Genomic DNA, 24218 nt, shown 5'->3' with positions numbered 1-24218 from the left:
GGTGCTGTGAGTTGATGTATTTCGTCTAGACCATCGTGCAGTGGCTATAGTACTTGTATGATAACACGTTTAAGTGAATTGAGCACAGCAGATTGAATAGTGTAGTAAGCATACCGTAAAACGGGAGAAGACATAAAAGACAAGCTTATGACTTGGAGGATGGTTTTATAACATTTTTATATTTATGTATTTGGCCTATCTGAAGCCCTAATCCAGAGTGATTTTGAACAAATATAACAATAGACTGCAGTGTCCACAAATACAGTGGCATGTAGAGAGAATGAATTCAGTTGAACCACAGAGACCCTGGTTTAATTGCGCATTTAGCCTAACAAGAAAGGACTGTGGCATAAGTAGTAAAAGCTGAGCAAAAGTCTGTTTTTAGTAATGAATGCATTCGATGTGGACACACAGATGTATAGCATGGAAAAAGAATTGGGTCAGGTAGCTGAGCGTTGTGTATAACTGATGTAGACATAGCATGGAAAATGCATGTGTATGTGTGAGTGTGTGTGTGTGTGTGGGGGGGGGTGAAGTTATGTAGATGCCATAATTAGCTAGTTGTGTTCGAGTAGTAGAGCTTTAAATTATTGCAATATGATGCTCAAAGGGGGTGGGTTAGCTACTTAAGGGAAACTACCCTCACAGAATGTGTGTGTGTGTGTGTGTGTGTGTGTGTGTGTGTGTGTGTGTGTGTGTGTGTGTGTGTGTGTGTGTGTGTGTGTGTGTGTGTGTGTGTGTGCGCGCGCGTGTGTGCGTGTGTGCGTGTGTGCGCACGCACATGGTGTGTGTTTGGGTGGGAGTCAGTGCTAATCTACAGTGCATGCACATATTTGAGATTGATCACATGTTTATTTGTGTGAAGCTGAAAGGGCAGTGTGTGCCTTCAGCCTGCTTATAGTGCTGGTCTCAAGTGCAGAGTTTACAAAATTTATCTCACAGCCATAGTACTACTGTTGTGTTTACGCTGTCTGTATATAGAGTAGAGTGCTATGTTTCCATACAAAGTCATGGGTGCTGGGCGTATCCCAGCTGTGTATGAACATTTTGCTTCTTGTTCAAATAATTTGTAAGAGAGATCAGTGTCAGAGGAGGCAGTGTGTTTGGAAATTGAGTGAGACTTCTAGATGACTTTCACAGTTTGGGTTGATTTGGTTTCTGAGAATGTAATCACTGTCATATTATACAGTGTCTTTGTGTACAGACATGGATCTGAAATGGATATTCTATAAATGCTGGAAGATTAGCGTGGCATGGGACCGACACACAGGGCTGTCAATGCGCCTGGGTGTCAGACTAGTCTCTCTGCATTCTCCTGCATTCAATCTTCGACTTGTTTTGTTTGTGTAGTGTCATTCCTCTCCCATCTGCATCTGCGTTTGTGTTTGACTGTGTGGGCTGCATGTAAAGGTGTGTATATGTAGACTGTACCTCAATGTGACAATGTGTTTGACAGCCTGTCGTGCTTTCGAGGAGCTCTGCTATGACTCAGTGTCTGGCCTAGATTTTCCTGATCTGAACCCTGTTTTTGTTGCTGACAGACTTTGAATTTAGTTTTTGCTTTCTCCCCTTTAGTATGCTAGTTGGCAGGAAGGTTCCTGTTTTTTGCATATGAAACATGCAAAACAATTTTGTCATCTTGGAAATGCCATTTACATTTCACTACCAAAAGAGTGACCACAATGTAAATGAGATTCAGAAATTTAGTGTCAGGTAGAGAAGCCTAATTTTCTCATCGGTACACATCATGAACTAACAGTGTTTGATTTGGGTGGCCACTGATGCACCTGATCCCATGCTGATGATGTGAGCTAATGGTCCTCTTATATTAAATTACATCACACACAAGTCTCAACTCATTTGCCCTGCCCTGTGTGGGTTTATCAGCCCTGTGTGAGTGTTTGTGTGTGCATGTCTGTTAGTTTAAGTATGGAGCTTGTTTTTTTTGTCTTTATGTTCAGCATTATCAGTCTACATCTGTTTGTTCTCTCTGCAGTCATGGCCTCTCTGGCTTCAGTTTAATCAGATGACGAGTCCACTCAGCCTCAGATCTTTCAGAGAATTACAGATACACAGAGTGCCGTAGTGCAGATGATCTGTAACAACATCAGGTTTGATTAGGAGGGGAAACAGCAGAGTCACAAACAGGAACATTTTGAAGGGAAACAGAGACATGGGGTACAGACAGTGGTGTTTTGTAATGCTGGCTGCTGGTTACATTTGCATTTCCCAGGTCAGACACAACACAGGGAAGAAGAATAGCCTTTAGTTATTTTAACAGTTCAAAGGTTACAAAGTCACTGAGGGTATTTCAAGACACGATATTTGGCTCCAATTAAAAGTTTTGTCCCAAAAGGAGACGACTAGTATTCAATAATGCAAACTTTCCCTCAGAAAATTGTTGAAAAATCACTGTAGAGACTGTGAAGCTTGGTATGCTTATCAGTAATACTGTGCTGTTGCAGCATCGCTGTGTCCTTTATTTTAGTTATTTATTGATTTTTTTTAATGAATGATGGGTGGCTGTTTGGAAATTTGATTCCAGTTTTTGTTCATGTTTCTGAAAGGTAACACATGCGCTGTTGTTGTCTTATGAAATCCTCTTTATTCAGCCATGCTCCCTCTCCTCAACACTCTCTCCCTCCCACACCTCCTTCTCCTTCCCTCTTCTCCTCTATGCTTGGAAGCTTTTGCAGCTGAGATAAGGAGGTGAGAGGTAAATACTGTGGCTCTCTGTGAGGGGAGCTGCCTCTGCTAACATGGCTACACAAACAGTGTGTGAAGTAGTCTGGGGAATATAAACCTAGATATCAGATAAGAATGTGCCAGGGCTAACACTGGAACTGTGGGCTGGACTCTGTTGCCGTTGACGTGACGGTTCTGTCTTTTGCTCTATTTTGTTTCGGTCTGTTGTGCACTGACCTGTCTCCCCGTTCATTCCATCCCTGTGTGTCTACTTGTTTTATTTCTATTTTTTCCTCACATCTGTCTTTCCTCCTCTCTCTTCTTCTGTCTTTGTGCCTACATTAAACAAACACCAGGCAATTTTCACATTAAGTTGCTGTTTAAAATTCATTGAAAAGGGATCGAGTGAAGACATGGGGAGGACAGATAGACGCGCTGAGTTTAGAAAGACAAAGGCGCAGACACAAAAAGAGTTATGACAGGCAGCAGGGAGGTTGGATGGATGAAGCTATTGTTTGCTCAGGGAGCACCTTTCAGTTCTACATTGGGCTTTGGTGCAATGATAAGAGAGCTACGCTGGCTGACAGACACAAGCAGAAGGTCTTTGGATTAATATGGAGTTCATTTTAAGGCACATTGTATGTACATGTGCCCCACAAATGGACAGACAGATGGACTAGCTTTGCATGCTGTTTGATGAATTAGGACAAGAGAAGGCACAGTACAGACAGACTGACCGATGGCAGCTCATGCACAGATTTCGAGGCAACAGTTCATTGAATACCCATTAGCGTTTATTGTTGCTGTCTGCAGATACAAGCTTTAAATGGTCCTCAAAAAACCTCAATGTTCTTAAAGTATCTTAATTTAAGTGCATAAAAAATTCATCACACATTCCACTGACAGATTTTTTAAGCTGCATGTCCACAAGGACGAGGACAGAGCAGGATTTGTAAGCAGCCCAGACAGACTTGGACTTCACAGCAGTATTTTGTTCCATAACGTATGTTTTACTGGAAGAAGACTTCTTGTGCCAGTTTTATGTCTTATTTTTGGTTTTGAAATCAGTTTTGAAATCAACTCTGACGCAGTGAAAAAAAAGACCTGCTCTAACTGCGGCTTTCTGAAATCTGCACAGACCCTGTTTTTGTTCCAAATCGCTTTCAAAACAAGATGGAATATTGGGAACAAATGGGCCCGAAAAAAGAAGAGGCATTGAAAGACAGATGTTAAAGCAGAGAGGGAGACAAACAGGCTCCGAGAGAACCAGGTGGCTTCAGGTCCGCGGCTCATGCATTTGTGCTTTGATTGATGTGATAATTCTGGTACTGAACAACCGCCTCCGGGATAAACCTACGAAAGACGGAGAGAAGGAGGGGGGCTTGTTCGGGAACACAGAAAAGCATGAAAGCAAACGCAGGAGCACATTGATCTCTCATTGGGATTGAGCGTAGATGCGTTTAAAATGTGAAAAGTAGACGAAATATTTGAAGCGTTTTTCAGTTATTTTACATATTTTTGTCTCTGTGCCTGCATCGCCCTCCTCTCTCACAGTGATATCAGCAAGACAACAAAGCTCCTAAGGATGGAAGAGCAGCAGCAGTGGTCTCCAAGAACCCTCAAATCCCCCCAGAAAGGGAATTAACATCTTACTCTCTCTTTGTCTGTCTCTCAGGGAGCTGATGAGCAGCACAGTGATAGCATGAATGAAGGAAATGTGTGTGCACCCCTAAAAGAGAAAAAGAGCTGCAGGTGGGACAGTTAAGGGGAAGAAGAGGACAGTGACGTTTGAGCCGGCGTGTTTTGAATGCCGGCCAAATTTGCATGAGATTTGTATCTGTTTGCTGATGTTCAAGTAAGGACACAAATGGGATTTATTAACCGATTAACCCCTTCATCCCTGGGGTCGGCCAATCGGTGGGTTAAAGAAAAGCCTTTCTGGCAAAATTCAGCTTAGTTTAGTTTGGAAAAAAATTTCTATCCTTGCCTTCCTCCCCTTATTGCTCATTCCATTAAAAGAGAAAGGTGGGAGTGAGGAAGGATGAGGGTTGAAAGCCAGGAAGCAAGTGAGAGGCAAGGGGTGAGGGAGGAGGTGGAGGAGGAAGCGAGCGATAGCAGTGCTGTTACTGGCTACCATGTTGCTTTCAGGAGAAACACTTTACCCACGGTGCAGGATACTGAGGCTGGTCATTTTTTCCCTCTGCTTTTCTATTTAGTGCTCATATAAACTAACTCCCATTCAGTTTTAATAGAGGGTGACCGTTCCTGTCTCTCTGCGCTTGGCATACCAGGCATACTAGTTTTACTTCACCGTCTCCGTGGTCCAACTGTAGCTTCACAGGCTACGCTTTAAAGATGCACGCACTTTTCACATGACCACTAGCTCTTTTCATGAAGTCGACAAATCGGTTAGAAAGGGAAAGGAAGATGAAAGGCGAGTTCAGAGGACAACTTAAAAGGCTTGATAGAAAAGTTGGAAAACTGTAGCTGGACAACATCTCATGCAATTTCCTAAGCATATTTAGTTTTTTCTTAACTATGCCATGTTTCTACGCACTGTCACATGTAATTCTCTGTGTTTATGTTTGGAGCTGCACGTTCCTCATCTGTGCAGATTAACAAAACTGATTGTCCTCGAGTGGGGTTTTATGCAGGAGAATCCACAAATATGTTCATGTTCAGTCAGTTCATGGATTAAAAAAACATTATTATGTAACACTGAGCCCAAAGTGAGGTTAAATTAGAGGCTTGAGGTTTGAGCCCAGTGAAAATATTTATGAAATGGCTTTCGTGTCACCCCGTCTGCATGTATGTTGTCATGTGCTTTCACACTCCTTCACACTATTTGACCTAATTTGCTACCAGTGAGCAAACTGTTAGTGATGGTTTCCTAAAGGAACACAGAATGATCTGTCGAAGAGAGTTGTCATGAGAGGTGTGTCTATTGTTGTTTGAGTTGTGCTCTTCTCACTGAATTAAGCAAATTTCTAATGAAAATGTCTGTGAAGCTTGTCATTCGCCTCATGGTACTTCTGAGTGCTTTACAAACGCAGCTGGACAAGCTTGAGGTTCTAGAAGACGTTTCGCCTCTCATCCAAGAGGCTTCTTTAGTTCTAGCTGACTGGTGGGGAGTCCCAGGCAATTATCCTCTTTTATCCCCCGTGTGACTCCCATCAGTCAGTTCCAACTAAGCACTTAGAAGTTGAATGAACATCTGATCAAATCACACAGTCCACATGAGACAAATAAGTTTTTGATTTTCAAACTCGAGGATGTTTTTTTTTATTTATTTAGTCATGAATATTTAATGTTAGAAAACTTGGAAAACTTGAGATTTTACACCAGCTTTTCGGGGGCTTTTAAGTACAGCTGTAACTAGTGATTCTTATTATGATCGATTACTCTTCCATTCTCGATTAAACAACTGGTTTTGTCTATAAAAAGCAGCAACTCAGCACACTTCAGAAGCTTTAATCATCAAATGTTTGAACTGATCCTTTAATTGTTGCAGCTTAATTTTGTTGCCGTTGGGCCTCTTGTCCAACTGAATGTGTGAGCAGACATGTCTGTCTGCATCCTCTTTGATTTCACCTCACCTGTGTTTTTAATGCTGCTAAATGAAATTCTAAATTGTCAGGCTGTCAAACAGAATTTAACTGACTGACTACTGATTTAGGCAGAAACGACAAACATCTCTAATTATGGTGATGAACAGGGAATATATCTGTGAATTCTTTGGTCTTCTCTTGAATGCGAACAGCCTCTCAGACTGATGCATATGTGATGAGATGTATCAATGCAAACAGTGTTTAGCCAGTATCAGCCTCTCACGTCCGTTCGGCTTGAGTCAGATCTGATTTTATCGCCTGCGCACGCTGAACCGCTGAAGTGAGAAAGCCGGTGCAGTCCAGATGGAGAGACGGAGTGGGACGAAGCTGTGGTAGGGGGAGCGGAAGGCAAGAGACGAGATAGAGAGATGAGCCATCAGGAGGAAGGATGACAAGTACGGTGGTGATAGTTCAGTCTGCTCGGTTAAGAGACTGCGTGTTTGGCTGCGTGCTGGCTGAGGTAGGGAAGAATGACAAGTATGTGGGACATTTTCCAGAGCTCTGGTTTAGTGGAGTCAACCACTCAGAGCTGGTGAAGAGAGAGAAAGAGCAGAGAGGGCGGCTGAAAGAGAGAGAACACAGAGAGCGACAGAAGAAGAGGAGGAGGAGGGAGAGTGGACAGAAACATAAGCACACCCATCCTGCAACACATTTATATAAACCCCAGTGTGTTTAGATGATGAATGGTGATTTTCTGTTCGCCTCTATCTCTGACACACACACACACACACACACACACACACACACACACACACACACACACACACACACACACACACCAGGATAAGGCATAGGGTGGAGCAGGTCATGGCTACAGTCATTGTTGTTCTGGCCGACAGACTTCCTGTTCCAAGCAGCTATGACGCCCATCACCACAACACAGCTGTGTCCAGAGTGGACAGGAACACACACACACACACACACACACACAAACACACACACACAAACTGCTCATTCATATTTAATCATGCACAGAGATTCTTACCTGTGGAACACTTAATCATTTCTTTTCACACACATAATTACGCACATAGATTCATACTTGTGCACACTACACACACTCACACAAACACGTTCACAAATTAGGAACCTGTGCACACACATACACAAGCCTTGGCATGGAGAACCTGTAGTTTGATGCCATATTTAAACCAGATGAGCAGAAACCTGTAAACCCTTTGATTACAACTGCAGAGACTCAGAAACACATTCCACCTCAACCGCTTCCAGCTGATACACAGGACCAACTTAATATTTGTTTGCAGGTCTGTAAACGTCTTTGACACGTCATAAATCGGCGAAGGCTTTGGAAGCTTTAAAATGCAGCTGAATATTTTCTGAATAGTGATTAATGAATGACAGAAAAGGAAAAACCTTTCATTTGGACCTTGTTTGCTTCATCCTGCATTTTTCTTTTGAAACCATCTCAGAATCATCACAGTGGAAGCTCATGCAAAGTTTGATCACGCTGCTGTTTTGCTTTATTTTTATGTTGAAAATGAATAAGGCTTGAGTTTGGCTTGCTGTGTGGACGCTATGGTCCAGGTCTTCTTTCAGATCCTCCGTTTGTTAGCTGGCTGCTTAGCGCAGATCGCAGTGAGCGGCCCGATGGAAGATGAAAGAAGACTGCATCACAAAGACATCTTTTATATTTTACGGTGCATATGTGGGAACAACCATTTCTTGTTCTGATGTTTTCATTTCAGTTGTATTTGGTAAAGTAATGCGCAGTGGTTTGTTATTATTTGAGTGTTGGACACCCACGGCTGCTGCAGCCTCTTCCAGGCCATAGTGGTGTTTCACTGAAACCCAAACCTACATTTTCCCTCCCCTCACTTTAACTGCACCCACTTCAGTATTGTCACACCAGCTATTTTCCCCGAGGCATGGATTTACCAAAATCTGTTGTGTGTGTGTCCTGGATCTGGTTATTTGTGTGTGTGTGTGTGTGTGTGTGTGTGTGTGTGTGTGTGTGTGTGTGTGTGTGTGTGTGTGTGTGTGTGTGTGTGTGTGTGTGTGTGTGTGTGTGTGTGTGTGTGTGTGTGTGTGTGTGTGTGTGTGTCACGTCTCTTTGTGTGGCCAGTGGGGTTTGGCTGCTGCAGCATTATAAACCACGAGGCTTAATTCTCCCTCTGTGGGCCTATTCTGAATGTCAGGACTTCTCAAATGTTTTCATGACAGCGACCATCTCTCCCCCCCCCCCCCATCCATCATTACTGCCATGGACTCCCACTTGATGGGATTTTTGTCTCAGAAACAACCAAATGAAAAGAATATAATTGGTGGTGGTTTCCAGTGGTCCGACTGGTCAGAGAACACCGTCAAATTGTGAAAGTTGTTTTGTGGGTTTGGCAAATTGTTGGATGTAGCAGGATGGTTTGCAGGAATTTAGCAGAATGTATTTTTTTTTCTCACATTCGCTGCATGAGCTGTTGGTTTTGGATAGTGTTTTTCCCACAGAAGACTAACTGTAGGGAAAACCAGACTGTTTACCCCTTAAGAAAAACAACATAAACAAACCAGACAGGAACAACATTTTATAGGTCACAGATGTGCTCAAAATTCTGAAATGAGAAATTGAAACTATGAAAAGTCATTGAGAAGTCGTACAGTTTTATAACGGCGGGGCCTTTGAGTTCAGATTAGTGTTGGGTTGTATTCATTTAGGGCTGCAGCTGATGATAATGTTAGTCTATTTCAATTATCGTGAGCTTTTTTTGTGTCCAGCCATTATTTCAAAACACCAATACATTAGATTTACAGTTATATAAAATAGAGAAGTAGCGAATTAATTGTTTTTAGATCAATTTCTGCATCAGGAAGTAGCCTTAGAGTGGGAATACAACTAAATCTAATATCTAAATTGCTTGGGACTGCTGCAATCTCTCCAACGACCCCAGTGGGACCCTGGACCGGGCTTTGCAAACCGCTGCTGTATGCACAGTGTGTTTGGATACAGTAGTGACTCAGATTTACTGTGACAGAGGAGCTGGCTGTTGCTCGGTCTTTTTTGGCCAGGGAAGTCAAGTCTGGTTGTCTTTAGTGTCGGGTGGCTGCCTCTATTGTCATCACAAGATGGCTCCAGTCCTCCACTGTGACGTGTGTGTGTGAGTAATGTGGCCAGACAGGCGAAGTTGTGCGTGCATTAGCGATAAATGTGTGCGTTACTGTAGGTCTGTGTCTCTGCTTGTGTGTGAAGGCTGTGTGCACCCATGCAAGTGTGTTAGTGTACTCGACAATCTGTGTGTGTGTGTTGTCGACTCAGCCTTTTCCAGCCAGCCCCTTACTCGTCTAACCCTCTAATCCCCGTAATCCCCCTCTCCCCCCCTCTTTTCTCTCCTACCTCCACCCTCATTTCTCCCATTCCCTTCCTGTCTTCCCCTCCTCTCTTATCTCTGCACATCCCTCTGTCTGTCTTTCACCTCCTAACATCCTGTCACTTCTATGTATACGAACATAATGTAGCAGCGTTCACCTCCATTTGTTGTCACGCACATTGAATGTGCAGTATATTTTTGACCGCTGGTTTGATTCTTGTGCTTAAACTCAGACTTTCTTTTCTTCCTTACATGTTTTCCTGGACTTTCCTTACTTACATTCGTTCATTCATTCATTCATTCATTTATAAATAGATCAATTAACGATCGCCCTTTCTGGCTTCCTCTTACAGGCCGTGGAGAGAGAGCAGGTGGACAGCATTCAACCAAAGCTGCAGCATGTCAACGCAGTGGGTCAGGGTCTGATCCAGAGCGCCGGCAAACACACCGACACCCAGGCCCTGGAGCACGACCTGGAGACCACCAACCTCCGCTGGAATTCACTCAACAAGCGGGTACGACTTGATCTGTGTGCAGCCTCATCAGAGAGAAGTCTGTCTGCGTTCATGTTCACGTGTGACCGTCTGTGCTTTGACATGCAGTATATTATATCGACTTTGCTTCCCAACTCACACCCATCTCTCCTGTTCTCAGGTGGCAGAGCGCATCGCCCAGCTCCAGGAGGCCCTGTTGCATTGTGGGAAATTCCAGGATGCTCTGGAGCCTCTGCTAAGCTGGCTGAGTGACACAGAGGAGCTGGTGGCCAATCAGAAGCCTCCATCTGCTGAGTACCGCGTGGTCAAGGCCCAGATCCAAGAGCAGAAGGTACGAGAAGAAATACAGTGAAAAGAAATCTTTGTGTTTTTCCGCAAACACTATCAAAGCAGAACTGAGAGATGTCACGTTCAAAGCAGCAGAGGTGGTTTTCTTGAGGTCATCAGCGGTTCACTTGGGTTCAGAGAAGTGTTTTTCATCCAGTGTCAGAGTGCTCAGATTTTCCATTTTTGGGATTTGAAGCAGTGATCATCCAGCACAGTTGCCACCCACATCCTCCTCTTCTGCCTTTGAAGCACTCTGCCAGCTTCTCTCTGTAAATTAAAGTGGATTTGAATTTTCACTTTCAATTTTTCTAGAATATTTATTTATTAGGACATTATTGGGAAACAGTTCCTCCTGGTGTGAAGTTTGGGCACCCCTGGTCAAAGTTTCTGTTGCTGTGAATAGTTAGGTGAGAAGAAGATGGACTGAAGTCAAAAATAGAGTTTTTTTTCAACATTTTAAACAAGATTAGTGGATTATTTTTGACTTGTACTATTTTTGGATGAAAAAAAAAGAAAATGAGCATCATACAAAAGAGATTTGAGCTCAGATAATTCTACTGAAAATGAAACAGGAATGACAAAAAAAAAACACCTCAAAAGCCACAATGGACCAGGAGGATCAGCCTGAAGGTCTTACCATGGCACTCACAGTCCTCCAACCTGAACATCATCAGATATCTGTGGATAGACCTCAAAAGAGCAGTGACAGGCTGAGAATCTCTCAGAGCTAGAAGCCTTTTTCAGGAAGAAAGGATGAAACTCTCCCAAAGAAGAATTGAAAGACTCTTTCGGTGGAAAGCGTTCCTAAGCTGTGATACCTGCCAAAGGGATGTTACTTAGTACTGAACCTGCAGGATTCCCAAACTTTTGCTTCTCCTTTTTGCTTGTTTTAAAAGTGTAGAAGATGAAAAAGCAAGTTATCTTGTTTCTAACATTAAAGCAGTGGGTCATTTTTAACAGCTTTTTATTTGCTGAGCGATCCACAGAAACAGAAATCTTGACCGAGAGAACCCAAAGTTTTGTGTGCCGCTGCATTTATCAGACGGGTTGAGTTGAGACATTATTGATATTCAGATGTCCTCACTGTCCTTCAGCTGCAAACAATAGATATTTGAATGACAAGCGCGCACACACAAACACACATGCACGCAGGCAATGATCCGTCTGCCTGGCATCCAAGCGGCCCCAGTTGACCGTCTGCCAGTCAGACTGGCATAAAAACAGACACACACACATGCACGGTGGATTCGTATTGTTTTCAGAGACACACACACACTCTTTTCCCTGTTTATCCAACATACTCTTCCTGTGTTTGTGCACATAAGAGTGCTGCAGCCTCGGCCGGCGATCAATCACACGTGTTTACATCCGTGACAGAGAGTCGTGTCGCTGTTTGGCAAAGAAAAAGAGAGTAAAGTGTAGAGAAGTGCATTCCAGAGGCTGAACCGAGCTGTGAGTTCAAAGCAGACAGACAGGCTGCTATCTAAGCAGGAAGTACATTCATCCATGTTGTTTGTTGATCCTGAAACAGTTGGATCCCCTCGTTAAGTGAATGAACAGTTTTCTCTGTATTGATCTTTCACACTTGTCAAATGTTGAGTAATTCATATGTAAAGATATCAGCTGAGTCCTTCATTCATAACTGTTTCAAAGATTTGATCTGCTTTGTGAGAGACTTTCCTCGAGAAACAGAAAGTTGGTAATGTTTCTTAAATGCAAGTGTAGGTTTTGGTAACAATGGAAAATGCATCATCTTCTGTTGCTGGAAAAGGATAAATTCTCCCACGCTGTTTACTTATTTCATGCCTCAAACATGTGAAGGAACAAATTTAGTTTGAAGGATAGTTTTTTTGTGGAAGCACATTTTCTGATTTGTGTTAGTCACAAGTGTAAACACTCCTTTGTTTTGCAAATACGGAGGGATCAGCGTTAAAGTTTGGATTGATTATGGAACGTGTTGACAGAAAGAAGAATGTTTATAGCACATTTGATTAGGCAGTGTACACAGTGACCGCACACTGTGGGCACCAATTCACTGTTTTTCTTTGGAACTGGATCTTTGGGGGATTTGATTCCCTGCGCCACAAAAGAGACAAAGCAAGTGGTGCGCATGCTGCCTTCAACTCATCAAGTGTATTCATTAGGTGCGCCTGGCCAAACAAACGGCATGTAACACATCAGCCCTGCAGTAAGCTCCTCACCAAGGTTATCATGCTCACTTTCTGTTCTTCAGGTTGATTTATCATCTTTGAGGCTGTAGTTTGTGGTGTGGGTAAATTTTATTGTGTTATCCTGAGAGGTGTTTCTAACACCCCGACCCCTTCTCAACGGGAGGCTGCTCACAGACACACTGTAAAGCAGTGGTGAGCAAATAGAGGCCAAATCTGCCCCTCTAGCAACAATATTTGACAAATCTTAAGTTTTCACGGTCATGGCTTTCATCAAAATATATACATGATTTTCTATATATATATATCAGGAGATAACAAGGTAAATATAAGGCTAATTTGACCTAAATATGACCTAACATCTGGTCGCCCCATGAGGAGATCAATCAAAATCAATATATTTTATTCTTAAATGAACTAAAACAAACACACGTTGAAGACATATGAACGTGCATTTCCACAGCGCCTGACCCTGATAGTCAGACACCTTAGAGATGATTTGTTCGATTAACTGCGTGTGCATCTCTTCCTCCAGCTTCTGCAGAGGTTGTTAGATGACCGCCGGCCGACGGTGGAGATGATCCGCGCTGAGGGCGAGAGGATCGCAGCCACAGCAGACACACAGGACCGAGAGAAGATTCAGACCCAGCTCCAGAGTCTGGCAGAGAGATGGACGGACCTGCTTGACAAAGCCGGTGGCAGGTAAGCCTCCCCTGCAGCACGGGGGTTAGCTGAAGGGTCTCTGAACTCCCCCGGACAGTCTGTCAGTGATTGTTGACACTTCAGAATGATCGATTCTGTCCGTTTTGAAAAGGAGACTCAGGTAATGTCACAGACAGTAAAAAGGTACAGACTTGTCTGGCTGTAAATGTGTGGTTTGGGGAAGTAATTGGTGGTGTCCCTCAACAGCATATTATCCTGTGGTTATTTCCTGTTTGCTCGTTTCATCTCTGTCTGGCTCTGTTGAGCTCCACCGTACTTAAAGAAAGAATAGTGTCATTACTATTGGTTTCTGTGGGCTACAAGTGATTTCAGCGTCTCTGCTGTTCACCCTGAAAGTCATGACTCTTTGTGGGTAAATGGACACACATGACACTTGATATCTCAGACTGCTCATGTAACAGTGTTCTAATATGTATTGATCGGTCTGTGGACTTTATTACACTCAGTACTGTCAGTCTATGCACACACACACACACACACACACACACACACACACACACACTGCTGCTTTCTGTACAAGCACACTGTGAGATGCTTCGGCGACACACACCACAACACACTACAATAATACGTTTTTATCTGTTTATTAAGTTTTTTAAAATTTGATCATACATGATAAAAATTTCATGAACTTTGTGTTCATTAAAAAAAAAAAAAAAAAAAAAAGATGACAGCTGTGTGATGCAAAATCAGGTCCAAGTTGAGCAAATAATCTCTGAAAGCAATAAAGTACCAATAAAAGCCCCCCCCCCCGCCTCCGTCTCATCTCATGGTATCTTTGTAACCCCCCCGCCCCGCCGTCCCTCAGGCAGAGGCAGTTGGAGGAGCTGCAGGTTTTGGCTCTTCAGTTCCATGAAGCCCTGGAGCCACTGGGAGAATGGCTGAGTGCCACCGAGAGACGCCTGAGCTCTGCCGAGCCAATGGGAACCCAGACGGCCAAGATCACCCAGCAGATCATCAAGCATAAGGTACTGTTCGGCCCCACCGTTATCGAGACCCTCCACTCATGAAAAGGTCAGAACGGTTGATTTTTATGTGAGTCACTGAGCAGGTGAAGCCCTGCCTGAAGTATTTTTGCTACAGATAGTGTCATCCAAAAAATATAAAAGCTGCTCTGACAGGTAGGAGGTCAGTTGAATTTATAGGAGGGTGCTGTCAGTTGTTCCATGCTTGGAAAAGTAAAGGCTAAACATGAAAACATTGTTCATTCAGTGGATTTATGGTTATTGCAGACATGAAAGCACTTGACAAATTGCTTACCTATAAATATTGCTGGTATTTCGGTTCCTCTTTGAACCAACAGATAACATAGAGAATAATTCATAATAGCAAACACACATAAAGTCTGTGACTGTGAAGTCTGGATAAAATGCCCAACACTTAATCTGAGTGTAAGCACAAGGCACAAGATCCACAAAGCAGCCATTTCCAAGCCAAACATCCCTTTCTCTCCGTTTCTTTACTCATGCTAAGTTTTTACTTTTCATTTCATTTTTTTTTTTTAATTTTTTCCATTCTTGTAAAGTCGTTCTACTCATTCATTCGTTTGTTGATGTTTATGATTTCCTGTTGATCTATGATTTGTCATTTGCATGCTGATATTTTGAGTTTTTATCCACTTGTTTTTCTGTTGTTTTGCTTTTCTTACTTCCCTTCACCTTCCCCTCAACACACACACACACACACACACACACACACACACACACACACACACACACACACACACACACACACACACACACACACACACACACACCTCCCAGGCACTCCAAGAGGACGTGTCCTCACGTGAAGCCGAGGTTGATCGCCTCGAGTCCCTCAGCCAATCGCTGACCCCACTCAGCTGCACGGCTGACCGTGATTGGTTAAGCGAGCGGGTGGGGGCAGTGAGGTCGGGTCACTCAGAGCTTGCCGATTGGTGCACGAGGCGGGCGGGCCTGCTGGAGCAGGCGCTGGCTAACGCTCAGCTGTTTGGGGAGGATGAGGTAGAGGTGCTGAACTGGCTGGCGGAGGTGGCTCAGAGGCTGGCTCAGGTCTCCATCCAGAGCTACCAGCCTCAGCTGCTGGCCGAGCAACACAAACACACTCTGGTACGACTCACACTGAATGCCTTCGAAAACGTGAAAACAGTTTAGTAAGAAAAGGGACAGTATACATGTGGAATTGTAATAATAGGATATTTTGTATCAAGTAAATTCTCTTTTATACACTGTATATAGATTCAGTATTGTATGTGATTATGATTATTATTATGAACATTGTTATATTACTTTACCATCTCTACGAGAAAGAATAGACGTGAAGTGTTTACACGCAAGTTTAGTTTTATCACTAAAACTGTTTAGAATTGTCCAAGGATTCAAGCTGTACTGCTGATTTTTTTTTTACTTGGTGCCATAGGAGAACGTCTTTTATCTACCAGAGGTTGACTTTCACTCTGTTTCTCCCCTCAGTCTCTAAATGAAGAGATCTTGAGCAGGAAGAAGACAGTTGACCAAGCCATCAAGAACGGACAAGCTTTACTCAAACAGACCACAGGTAATCCTGTCTTAACCTCCTCAGCAGGTATTAAACACAGTGTCAGTGTCCTCCTCCGTCAGGAAGGTGTTTGACTGTTTCCATGATCTTTTGTACATTTTGATGATCAGCCACTGAAGCCGATAAAGCAGTTGATGTCCTCTATAATAAGAATCTTAGTGAGAGAATCACGGTAGAAAGAAGCTAAAGCTGTGTTTTCCTGAAGCAGATTCACATCCAAACCACATATTTTTGCATCAGTGGTGAACCACACTCTGACAGGTCTGTGTCCCTCTTCTCATAATATTAGCCATGCTGACTTCTAGCGCTGTTAGCGGGATAATTGTCGGTCTGCCCCATGAATACGCCATGTGTGTACTCGCGTATTTAGATGGTTAGACAAATCATGTGGCATTGAGAGGAATGCAGAACTGTCAAGAACCATCTCATCACCGTGAGATAATAATAATATGGTAATAATAGCAACAGCAGCAATAATAATAGGCTGTGTGTTGTGTTTCACAGTAAACACAGCACACATTTCAGAAACATTCACATATAAAAGCAGAAAACTGGAAATTTAAGAAGTGGGTTTTCTTCTGTTGGCTCCCGACTGATCACATTGATAAGACGGTCCATGACCTCACCTGTGTGTCCTCCTGCAGGTGAGGAAGTCCTCCTGATCCAGGAGAAGCTGGACGGCATCAAGTCTCGCTACGCTGAGATGACGGCCGGAAGCAGCAAGGCCCTTCGAACCCTGGAGCAGGCCCTGCAGCTGGCCACGCGATTCGCCAGCGCCCACGACGACGTCAACCAGTGGCTGGACAGTGTGGAGGCGGAGCTCAACAATGTAGAGCCTGACGCTACACCCACATACCAGGAAAGACAAAAGGTGGGTAGAGAATTCGTAAGATGGCTGCAGTTACCGCCCTTGGGTGTTTGGATGCAACCCTTGAACTGACAAAAATAGACATACGGATCAATACTTATTCATTAATATCCATTTATTTACTTATTTATTTATTTATTTATTTGTTTACTTCTTTTGATTATTTAGTTTTTCTTGAAACAGCTGACTCCTCCTTTACTAAACGATTGAAGGGGCTCTTCAGTCTGCAGCCACAGCATTCAGCCGATAAAGCTTCACACACTCAATCATCCACATTTTACACATTTTAAGAGATTATTTTTTAAGATGACATTTCCCATAATAGAAAATATTGCACCCGAAGTAATGACATTTTCAGCCATTCCAATATCAACCCACCCATGGTTGAGTTACCATAGTAACATTGATTTCTTGGCGCTCAATAAAGCTATTGAAAAAAGAATTATTGCCATTTAATTCGTTGCTGCCATCCAGTTTTTTTAATCCAAAGTGACATGACATGTGATTTCAGGGCACCAGGTGTGATGCACTGGCTGCGTTAGTCAAGTTAAATTCAGCTTTACATTTGTTTATTTGTTTGTGTTTTAAAGGTCTGAATTTAAGCAATATTTTCCACTTGATTGCAGCTTTTGCTTCGTGAGACTAATCCTTCTCTTTCACTTTTGCAGGAGCTGAAGAAGGTTTCGGCGGAGAAGCGTCTGGTGTTGGACACGGTGAACGAGGTGGGCAGCGCCCTCTTAGACCTGGTGCCGTGGCGAGCCCGCGAGGGCCTGGACCGCCTGGTTGCTGATGCCAACCAGCGCTACCGCCAGGCTGATGAAACCATCACTCAGAGGGTGCAGCTGGTACAAGCTGCCATCCAGAGGTCACAGCAGGTACTGCAAGCAGTTTAACCTGAACTTTCCATTAGATTTGTCTGTTGTACTGTGAGCACTTAAATCTATTTAACGCCGACTCCACCTTTCAGTACGAGGAGGCGGTGGATGCAGAGCTGGCCTGGGTTGGGGAGACGGAGCGTAAATTGGCGTCTCTGGGGCCCCTGAGCCTGGAGCCCGACGTGACGGTGGCCCAGCTGCAAGTACAGAGAGCCTTCAACATCGACATCATCCGACACAAAGACACTGTGGATCAGCTGCTCAGCACCAGAGACGACATCCTGGAAACCTGCAGTGACGCCCAGAAGGACGCACTGATAGTGAGTCCCAAATGGTTGAGGGGAGATGAAGAACTAAGAGGAAGAGACTGAACATGAGCAAGTTTGTGTTCAACTTAATATCTTTATGTCTTCCTTCTTCTTCAGGTGAAGACAGACTCTCTCAGTGCTCGTTATGATGCAGTGAGCCAGAGCCACAGTGAGCGTTTCTCAGCTCTGGAGCAGGCCCAGGTTTTGGTTGCTCGGTTCTGGGAGACGTATGAAGAACTGGAGCCGTGGTTGGGCGAGACTGAAGCCCTCATCACGCAGCTGCCACCACCAGCCATAGACACAGATGCTCTCCGACTGCAGCAGGACCAGATGAGGGTATGAGAGGATATTAAATCTGTTCTGTTTCAGCTTGCCTCTCATTATGTGCACCAGCTGAAATGTGTATATCCTTTTCTGTGCTCTAAACTTCCTCTCCGTCCTTTCACTCTCTCTCTCCAGCTGCTCAGGGAATCTATTGCGGAGCACAAGCCCCACATCGACAAGCTGCTGAAGATTGGACCCCAGCTGGCCGAGCTCAGCCTCCAAGAGGGGGCGACGGTGACGCAGCGCTACACTGAGGCCGAGAGACGCTACCTGGCCATCAAAGAGGGAGTAAAGGGTCGTGCAACAACCTTAGATGAGGCAGTGTCCCAGTCTGCACAGGTAAGACATGGAGCACAAACTGTCAACTGTTTATTGCATGATTTGGGAAAATGTCTTTTAACTGCAGACTTTAGTCACCAGAAAGTCTGAAGGCTTCAACACGAGTCGTGTCAAAGTTAATTCGATAAACTTGAATTACATTTTGTGTATGATTTGACTTCATTTGTTAAACTACAAACCAAAGAATTTGTAAACTATAACTTGTAAATGCTGTTTGGCTCCAGTCCAGTGCAGTGACTGGTTAGATCGTGTCTGCAGCCTTAGACAAACCAGACTGATGTGATTACTGAGCAGCACGTCTGCGTTTGTGTTTCTGTTTGTCCTAAACTAAACAGTAATGAGGATTTATCGTGCAAAGTCAGGTTTTAGTTTGATTTGCTGCTTTATGGACTCATTTCTTAATGTTGGAAAACATGTGCCTGGCAGTGTTTTGTCCAGTTTTCTTTACAGATATTTTACTTTCACTTTGCACTTCATCTCATGAGACATCATTGAATCACCTGTGTGGCAGACTGAGTGCTGCCCTCGCCGATATTGCCTGTCTGTACATTATGCATGTCTCTGATTTAACTCATTATGCTATTTCTCCACCCTCCGCCCCCCCCAAACCAACTCATGTATCGCTCCCTCTTTTCCTCCACCTGCACTCCATACTGTCCTCAACCCTCACTCCATCCTAAACCTCCCACCTCCTCGTTTCTCCTCCCTCATCCTGTAACTTAACCTTAATCTCCGTCATCATGTCCGCCCCTCATCCCTGCATCCATCCCTCGTTTATTGTGGATGTGCTGTGTGTGTTGCACCCCCACCATCATTTACTCCATCGTCACTGCTCACTGCAATCATCCAGCTGGTAGAGGTAAGATCACTGACTGACAACATCAAACTGGCACTCAGGATGCGCTTAAACCACATGATTTGGTCGACCAATCAAATGGCACTAACCTTGTACTAGTCAGTCAATAATCTAGTGTTATGCAGACAGTTTATCTCAAATGGTAAAGATTGTCTGGAGTATTGCTGTGCTCCGATAAAATCACAGCTTGAGATTTCAGTTGAATCTGCACATAATCTTTACATGATCTACGTAAACGTCCAAACCATGTGTCTGCCAACCCTGAGTGACAATAAAGCTGACCTAAGTTTGTTGGGAAATGTCCACTTTGTGTATGTTTGTAGACTTAAATTAAGCCTTGTCTAAAAGTGAGACATGCTCTCCAGTAAAGGTTTTACTCTCAGACTCGGCTTGATTTAGGTCCTTGAAACCAGTCTTAGCAGCCTTTTGTATCACATGAAGATCTTTTCCCTGTAGCAGTAGTGATCAAGCAATTAAATTTCCCTCAGATGCATAAAAAGCCCCAAAATGCACTAAAAGTTGTACCATGTTTGCTCCCCTGTCCGTTATGTCTTCTTTAGAGTGGATTAAAATGGATTAGCAGCTCCCTCTTGTGTGGTACAGTAGATCAAGTCCAGTCCAGTCACACAACCTGGTTGACATGCTGAAGGTGCAATATTGAGATGTGAGATACTGCTGAAGAACTGTAAAGCTGTTCTGCGTCCTCTGATGTAACATTTATGAGAGAAAAGTTAATGCAGTGTGCCACAGATGGCTGACCACCCACGTAATATCTCAGTATTTTCTCACTTTCAAAGTGTCACCCAGCTATCAAAAAACCCGAACCCAGCCCCCTCAACACACTGTCCTCCTCCTCCTCCTCCTCCTCCTCATAATACTGTCTTCCAACCGTCCCCAGTTTCACGACAAGATGGACCCCCTGTTGGAGACCCTGGAGGGGGCGGTACAGCGGCTGCGGCAGCCTCCCTCTGTGGCGGCGGAGGTGGAGAAAATCAGGGAGCAGCTGGCAGAGCACCGAGCCCAGGGGCTGGAGCTGGACAAACTGCTGCCAAGCTTCTCCGCCCTCTGTGCCCGCGGAGAGGAGCTCATCGGACGAGCCGCTCACGACGATCCTGCTGCTCAGGGTGAGTGGCTGTGATGTGTCTGACCGTGAATGACGGTCACAGCCAGAATAGTGCTAAACAGCGTGAGGGTCTTCACACAAACATGAAGCGTCTCGCTGTTATTGGACTTAAAGGTTTATGGTTTTTAATAACTCACCCATGTATTGATGAGCTGCTGTATATGTAGCCAGGAGTTAAAGAGAAGGACTTATCTAGCCGTTTATTCATTTTGCAGTTAATTCACTGGGCTAACAGAATAGCTACCAACTAAACAGCTAAATTACTAAATAACTCAACAGTGCTGCTAACGCTTGTAGGTATTGTTTGTGTGGCTATGATAATGCTAACTATAAATGGAACAAAACATCACACTGTCAGACAAAGCAGATTTTTCTAGTGTTTAAAGGGCATCAGAAATTGGATTGGTTCAAACAGAGAGGCAAACGTAACAGGCTTCAGTAATGTGGGTGAAAAATAATAAAATCTTATTTTGGGCTCCAGTCCAATGAGTTAACTGACTGGACAATCAACTGAAAAGGAGGAGGTTGCTGTTTTACTGGCACAAAGCCGGTGAGCAGACCTTGTCAAACCTTAAAATGGGACAGATTCAGTTCTGCATATTTCTCCCAACGCCACCACATTGTGAGACAAAACACACACATACGTCTTTGTTACACTGCCCTCTGAAGAGCTCTGTGCTTTGATACCCTGCAGTCCTCCACGCTTCATGGAAATGAAAGGCCCCAGTGTGCAGAGATAGTGGGAGTGGACTGATGAAAGACTAAACTTACCAGGACTGGACACTGGATAGCACAATTCAAACAGAGGAAACATTCTTATTGATCTTTAATGATCTGAAATATATTCGACTACATTGCTCAAGAAAGAAACCAAAGAGGATTTCCCGGTGAGATCCCACCAGCGTTTCTGTCTGAGCCTCGTTAAACTCTGACTCCTCTCTCCGCTCTCCTCCAGCCGTTCGTTCCCGCCTCCTGCGCTTGCGCTCCCTGTGGGATGAGATCCGACAGCGAGCCGAGGAGAGGGAGGGGAAGCTGAATGACGTCTTGGACCTGGCAGGAAAGTTCTGGGCCGACGTGGCGGCACTACTGAGCACGCTCAGAGACTCCCAAGATATTGTGAAAGAGCTGGAGGACCCTGGCGTGGACCCCTCGCTCATCAAACAACAAATTGAGGCTGCTGAGGTACGGAGGCCGTGAGGGCGTGAGTGAATGCTGATGTTTTTTTAAAGTCTACACCGCTTAACTTGACATCTCTCTAACCTGTGCTAGGCCATTAAGGCAGAGACAGATGGTCTCAGGGAGGAGCTGGAGTTCGTCAGGACCCTCGGAGCTGATCTCATCTTTGCCTGTGGAGAGACTGAGAAACCTGAAGTCAAGAAGACCATCGATGAGGTGAGAAGTCAATACCATGTGCCGTCATTTGCTTCTGAAACCATAAAAACATGTTTTGTCATGTGGAGTTCTTCTGCTCATTGACCCGCTAACATGATCCCTTTGTCTTTCTCCCAGATGAATGCAGCCTGGGAGGGTCTGAACCGGACGTGGAGAGAGAGGATGGAGAGACTGGAGGAAGCCATGACAGCGTCTGTGCAGTACCAGGATGCACTGCAGGTCTGTACATCAGAGTCAGTCTGTGTTTATAGTTAAATGGGCCTTTATTTGTCAAGTGTAAGACGACTGAATGCTTTCCACTTTAGACGTCCCATTGGTTATAATAATGCGTTCTCTTAGAGAGCAAGTGTAACTGCAATATCAGAAGATACTTTTCATGTATTGCACATACGTAGTAACTGTGATCTGTTTATGCTGGGTAATGTTAGCTTTTAATTCTTTAAGTAAAGCTTTGACGTATTTTTTCCTGTGTGATTTCCAGTCTATGTTTGACTACCTGGACAACGCAGTGATCAAGCTGTGTGACATGTCGACTGTGGGAACTGATCTGGGAACTGTCAAACAGCAGATCGAAGAGCTCAAGGTTGGCAAGAGAGTCTCATTTTTCCTCAGTGTTGAACAAATCAGTCATTCATGAACACATAATATGTACGTCTTGCATGATCCTTATTATTACTGGTAGTAATGTAATTAGTTAAACGCCTCAAAGTCCAAGTTTGCATTGAAAGATCTGCTGTAAAACACTACAAATCCATCCATCTATCCATCCATCCAGCCATCCATTTAACACAACTCTCCTCTCTTCACTTCTCTCTCCTCTCATCTCTCAATCCACCCCGAGCAGCAGTACAAGGTGGAGGTTTACCAGCAGCAAATTGACATGGAGAAGCTCTGCCACCAGGGGGAGCTGCTGTTAAAGAAGGTGTCTGATCAGACAGACAGGGACATGATCCAGGAGCCGCTCACCGAGCTCCGACATCTGTGGGACAACCTGGGGGATAAAATCACCCACAGACAGGTAATTTAACCACACACGGCTGAAGAGTTGTCCTCTACGTCGCTGAGTAACACGCTGAAATGAAACTGTTGCAGGGACATGTTACTCTGTAGCTGACCTCCAGCTCTTACTCCACTGTTTCCCCTGGGAGTTGACGATGTTGGTCCTAGTTGGCATTCTGGAGGATTGCATGTATCTGACAGCTGCTTTTCATTACAGCCCAAACATTTGAGTTCCTATTTATAAGCCCGACCTTGTGTCTTTCTTCTACCACAGCACAAGCTGGAGGCTGCTCTGCTGGCCCTGGGTCAGTTCCAGCATGCCCTGTCTGAGCTGCAGGCCTGGTTAAACCACACACACACCACTCTGGACACACAGCGACCGGTCAGCTCTGACCCCAAGGCCATCGAAATCGAGCTGGCTAAACACCACGTATGTCTAAGTTCTTTACAAACTGGGGGGAAAAAAAAAAAAAAAAACCTCGTCTTGTGACTCCATCTTCTTCATCAGGTTCACACTGTAAATTCATCTGTTTGAAGAGAAGCTGTTTCTTTAAAAGATTTGGACTCTTAGCTGTTTTGCTGTCACGGTATTAGTGATGTTTTTTTGTGTGTTTAAATCCAACCATGTCCTGTAGCCCTAAGGTAGTTTCTTTCCTCTCTTTGGAGAGCCACACACAATCAATGTTGGTCCTCTATCCTCTTTCAACTTCCAGAATCTTGTGTTCAGCTGTGCTCTTTGTATGTACTACGTGTTGCACCTCCATAGTCTGTGTAATGAATTTCCTTCTCCCTTCTCTGTACCAGGTTTTGCGTAATGATGTGCTGTCCCATCATGCCACGGTGGAGACTGTGAACGGCGCTGGCACTGAGCTGCTTGAGTCCTCTCCTGGCGACGAGGCCAGCCACCTGCGGGACCAGCTGGATCACCTCAACCAGAGCTGGCAGAGCCTTCTGCTGAAGACCCAGGAGCGGCAGAAGCTACTGGAGGCCGCCCTGCACCAGGTACTGTGAGGAAGAAAACAGTTAGAAAAAGAGACTGAAAGCAGTTTTAATAGCTGCTGCGGTGGTAATGTTTTCAGGATTTCTTAATGTGCAGCTTAAATGATTTATCTCTACCCTCACCTGATCTGTGTAGGCTGAAGGTTTCCATGGGGAGCTGGAGGAGTTCCTCCAGTGGCTGAGGAGGACGGAGAGCCAGCTGTCTGCTGCCAAACCAACAGGCGGTCTCCCTGAAACAGCCAGGGAGCAGCTACAGCAGCACATGGTAACAGAGA

The 24218-nt window shown here is 44.4% G+C and overlaps 1 protein-coding gene across 25 annotated transcripts in view; it reads left to right on the top strand.

The window, feature by feature from the left end:
- Positions 1-24218, top strand: part of macf1a (microtubule actin crosslinking factor 1a) — a 214573-nt gene that overhangs the window by 173022 nt on the left and 17333 nt on the right. For 21 of the 25 annotated variants that reach the window (XR_011603232.1, XM_070985041.1, XM_070985040.1 and 18 more), the window contains 20 exons: positions 9964-10125; positions 10265-10435; positions 13135-13301; positions 14131-14290; positions 15086-15412; positions 15776-15860; positions 16505-16731; positions 17397-17603; positions 17696-17923; positions 18029-18247; positions 18371-18574; positions 20329-20554; positions 21509-21735; positions 21823-21945; positions 22063-22164; positions 22427-22528; positions 22790-22963; positions 23219-23374; positions 23749-23946; positions 24080-24208. Coding sequence is in view for 24 of the 25 variants with exons in the window: in XM_070985041.1 (XP_070841142.1) it covers positions 9964-10125; positions 10265-10435; positions 13135-13301; positions 14131-14290; positions 15086-15412; positions 15776-15860; positions 16505-16731; positions 17397-17603; positions 17696-17923; positions 18029-18247; positions 18371-18574; positions 20329-20554; positions 21509-21735; positions 21823-21945; positions 22063-22164; positions 22427-22528; positions 22790-22963; positions 23219-23374; positions 23749-23946; positions 24080-24208 (3594 nt within the window). In the remaining variant the exon portion in view is untranslated. The remainder of the gene's footprint in view (positions 1-9963; positions 10126-10264; positions 10436-13134; positions 13302-14130; positions 14291-15085; positions 15413-15775; positions 15861-16504; positions 16732-17396; positions 17604-17695; positions 17924-18028; positions 18248-18370; positions 18575-20328; positions 20555-21508; positions 21736-21822; positions 21946-22062; positions 22165-22426; positions 22529-22789; positions 22964-23218; positions 23375-23748; positions 23947-24079; positions 24209-24218) is intronic. The other 4 variants (XM_070985038.1, XM_070985039.1, XM_070985044.1 and 1 more) reach the window with 1 other exon arrangement.

Source organism: Chaetodon trifascialis, chromosome 17 (assembly GCF_039877785.1).
Source record: "Chaetodon trifascialis isolate fChaTrf1 chromosome 17, fChaTrf1.hap1, whole genome shotgun sequence".
Lineage (NCBI taxonomy): Eukaryota > Metazoa > Chordata > Actinopteri > Chaetodontiformes > Chaetodontidae > Chaetodon > Chaetodon trifascialis.
The sequence above is the reverse complement of the archived record's forward strand: the minus strand, read 5'-3'. Positions and strand labels throughout refer to the sequence as shown.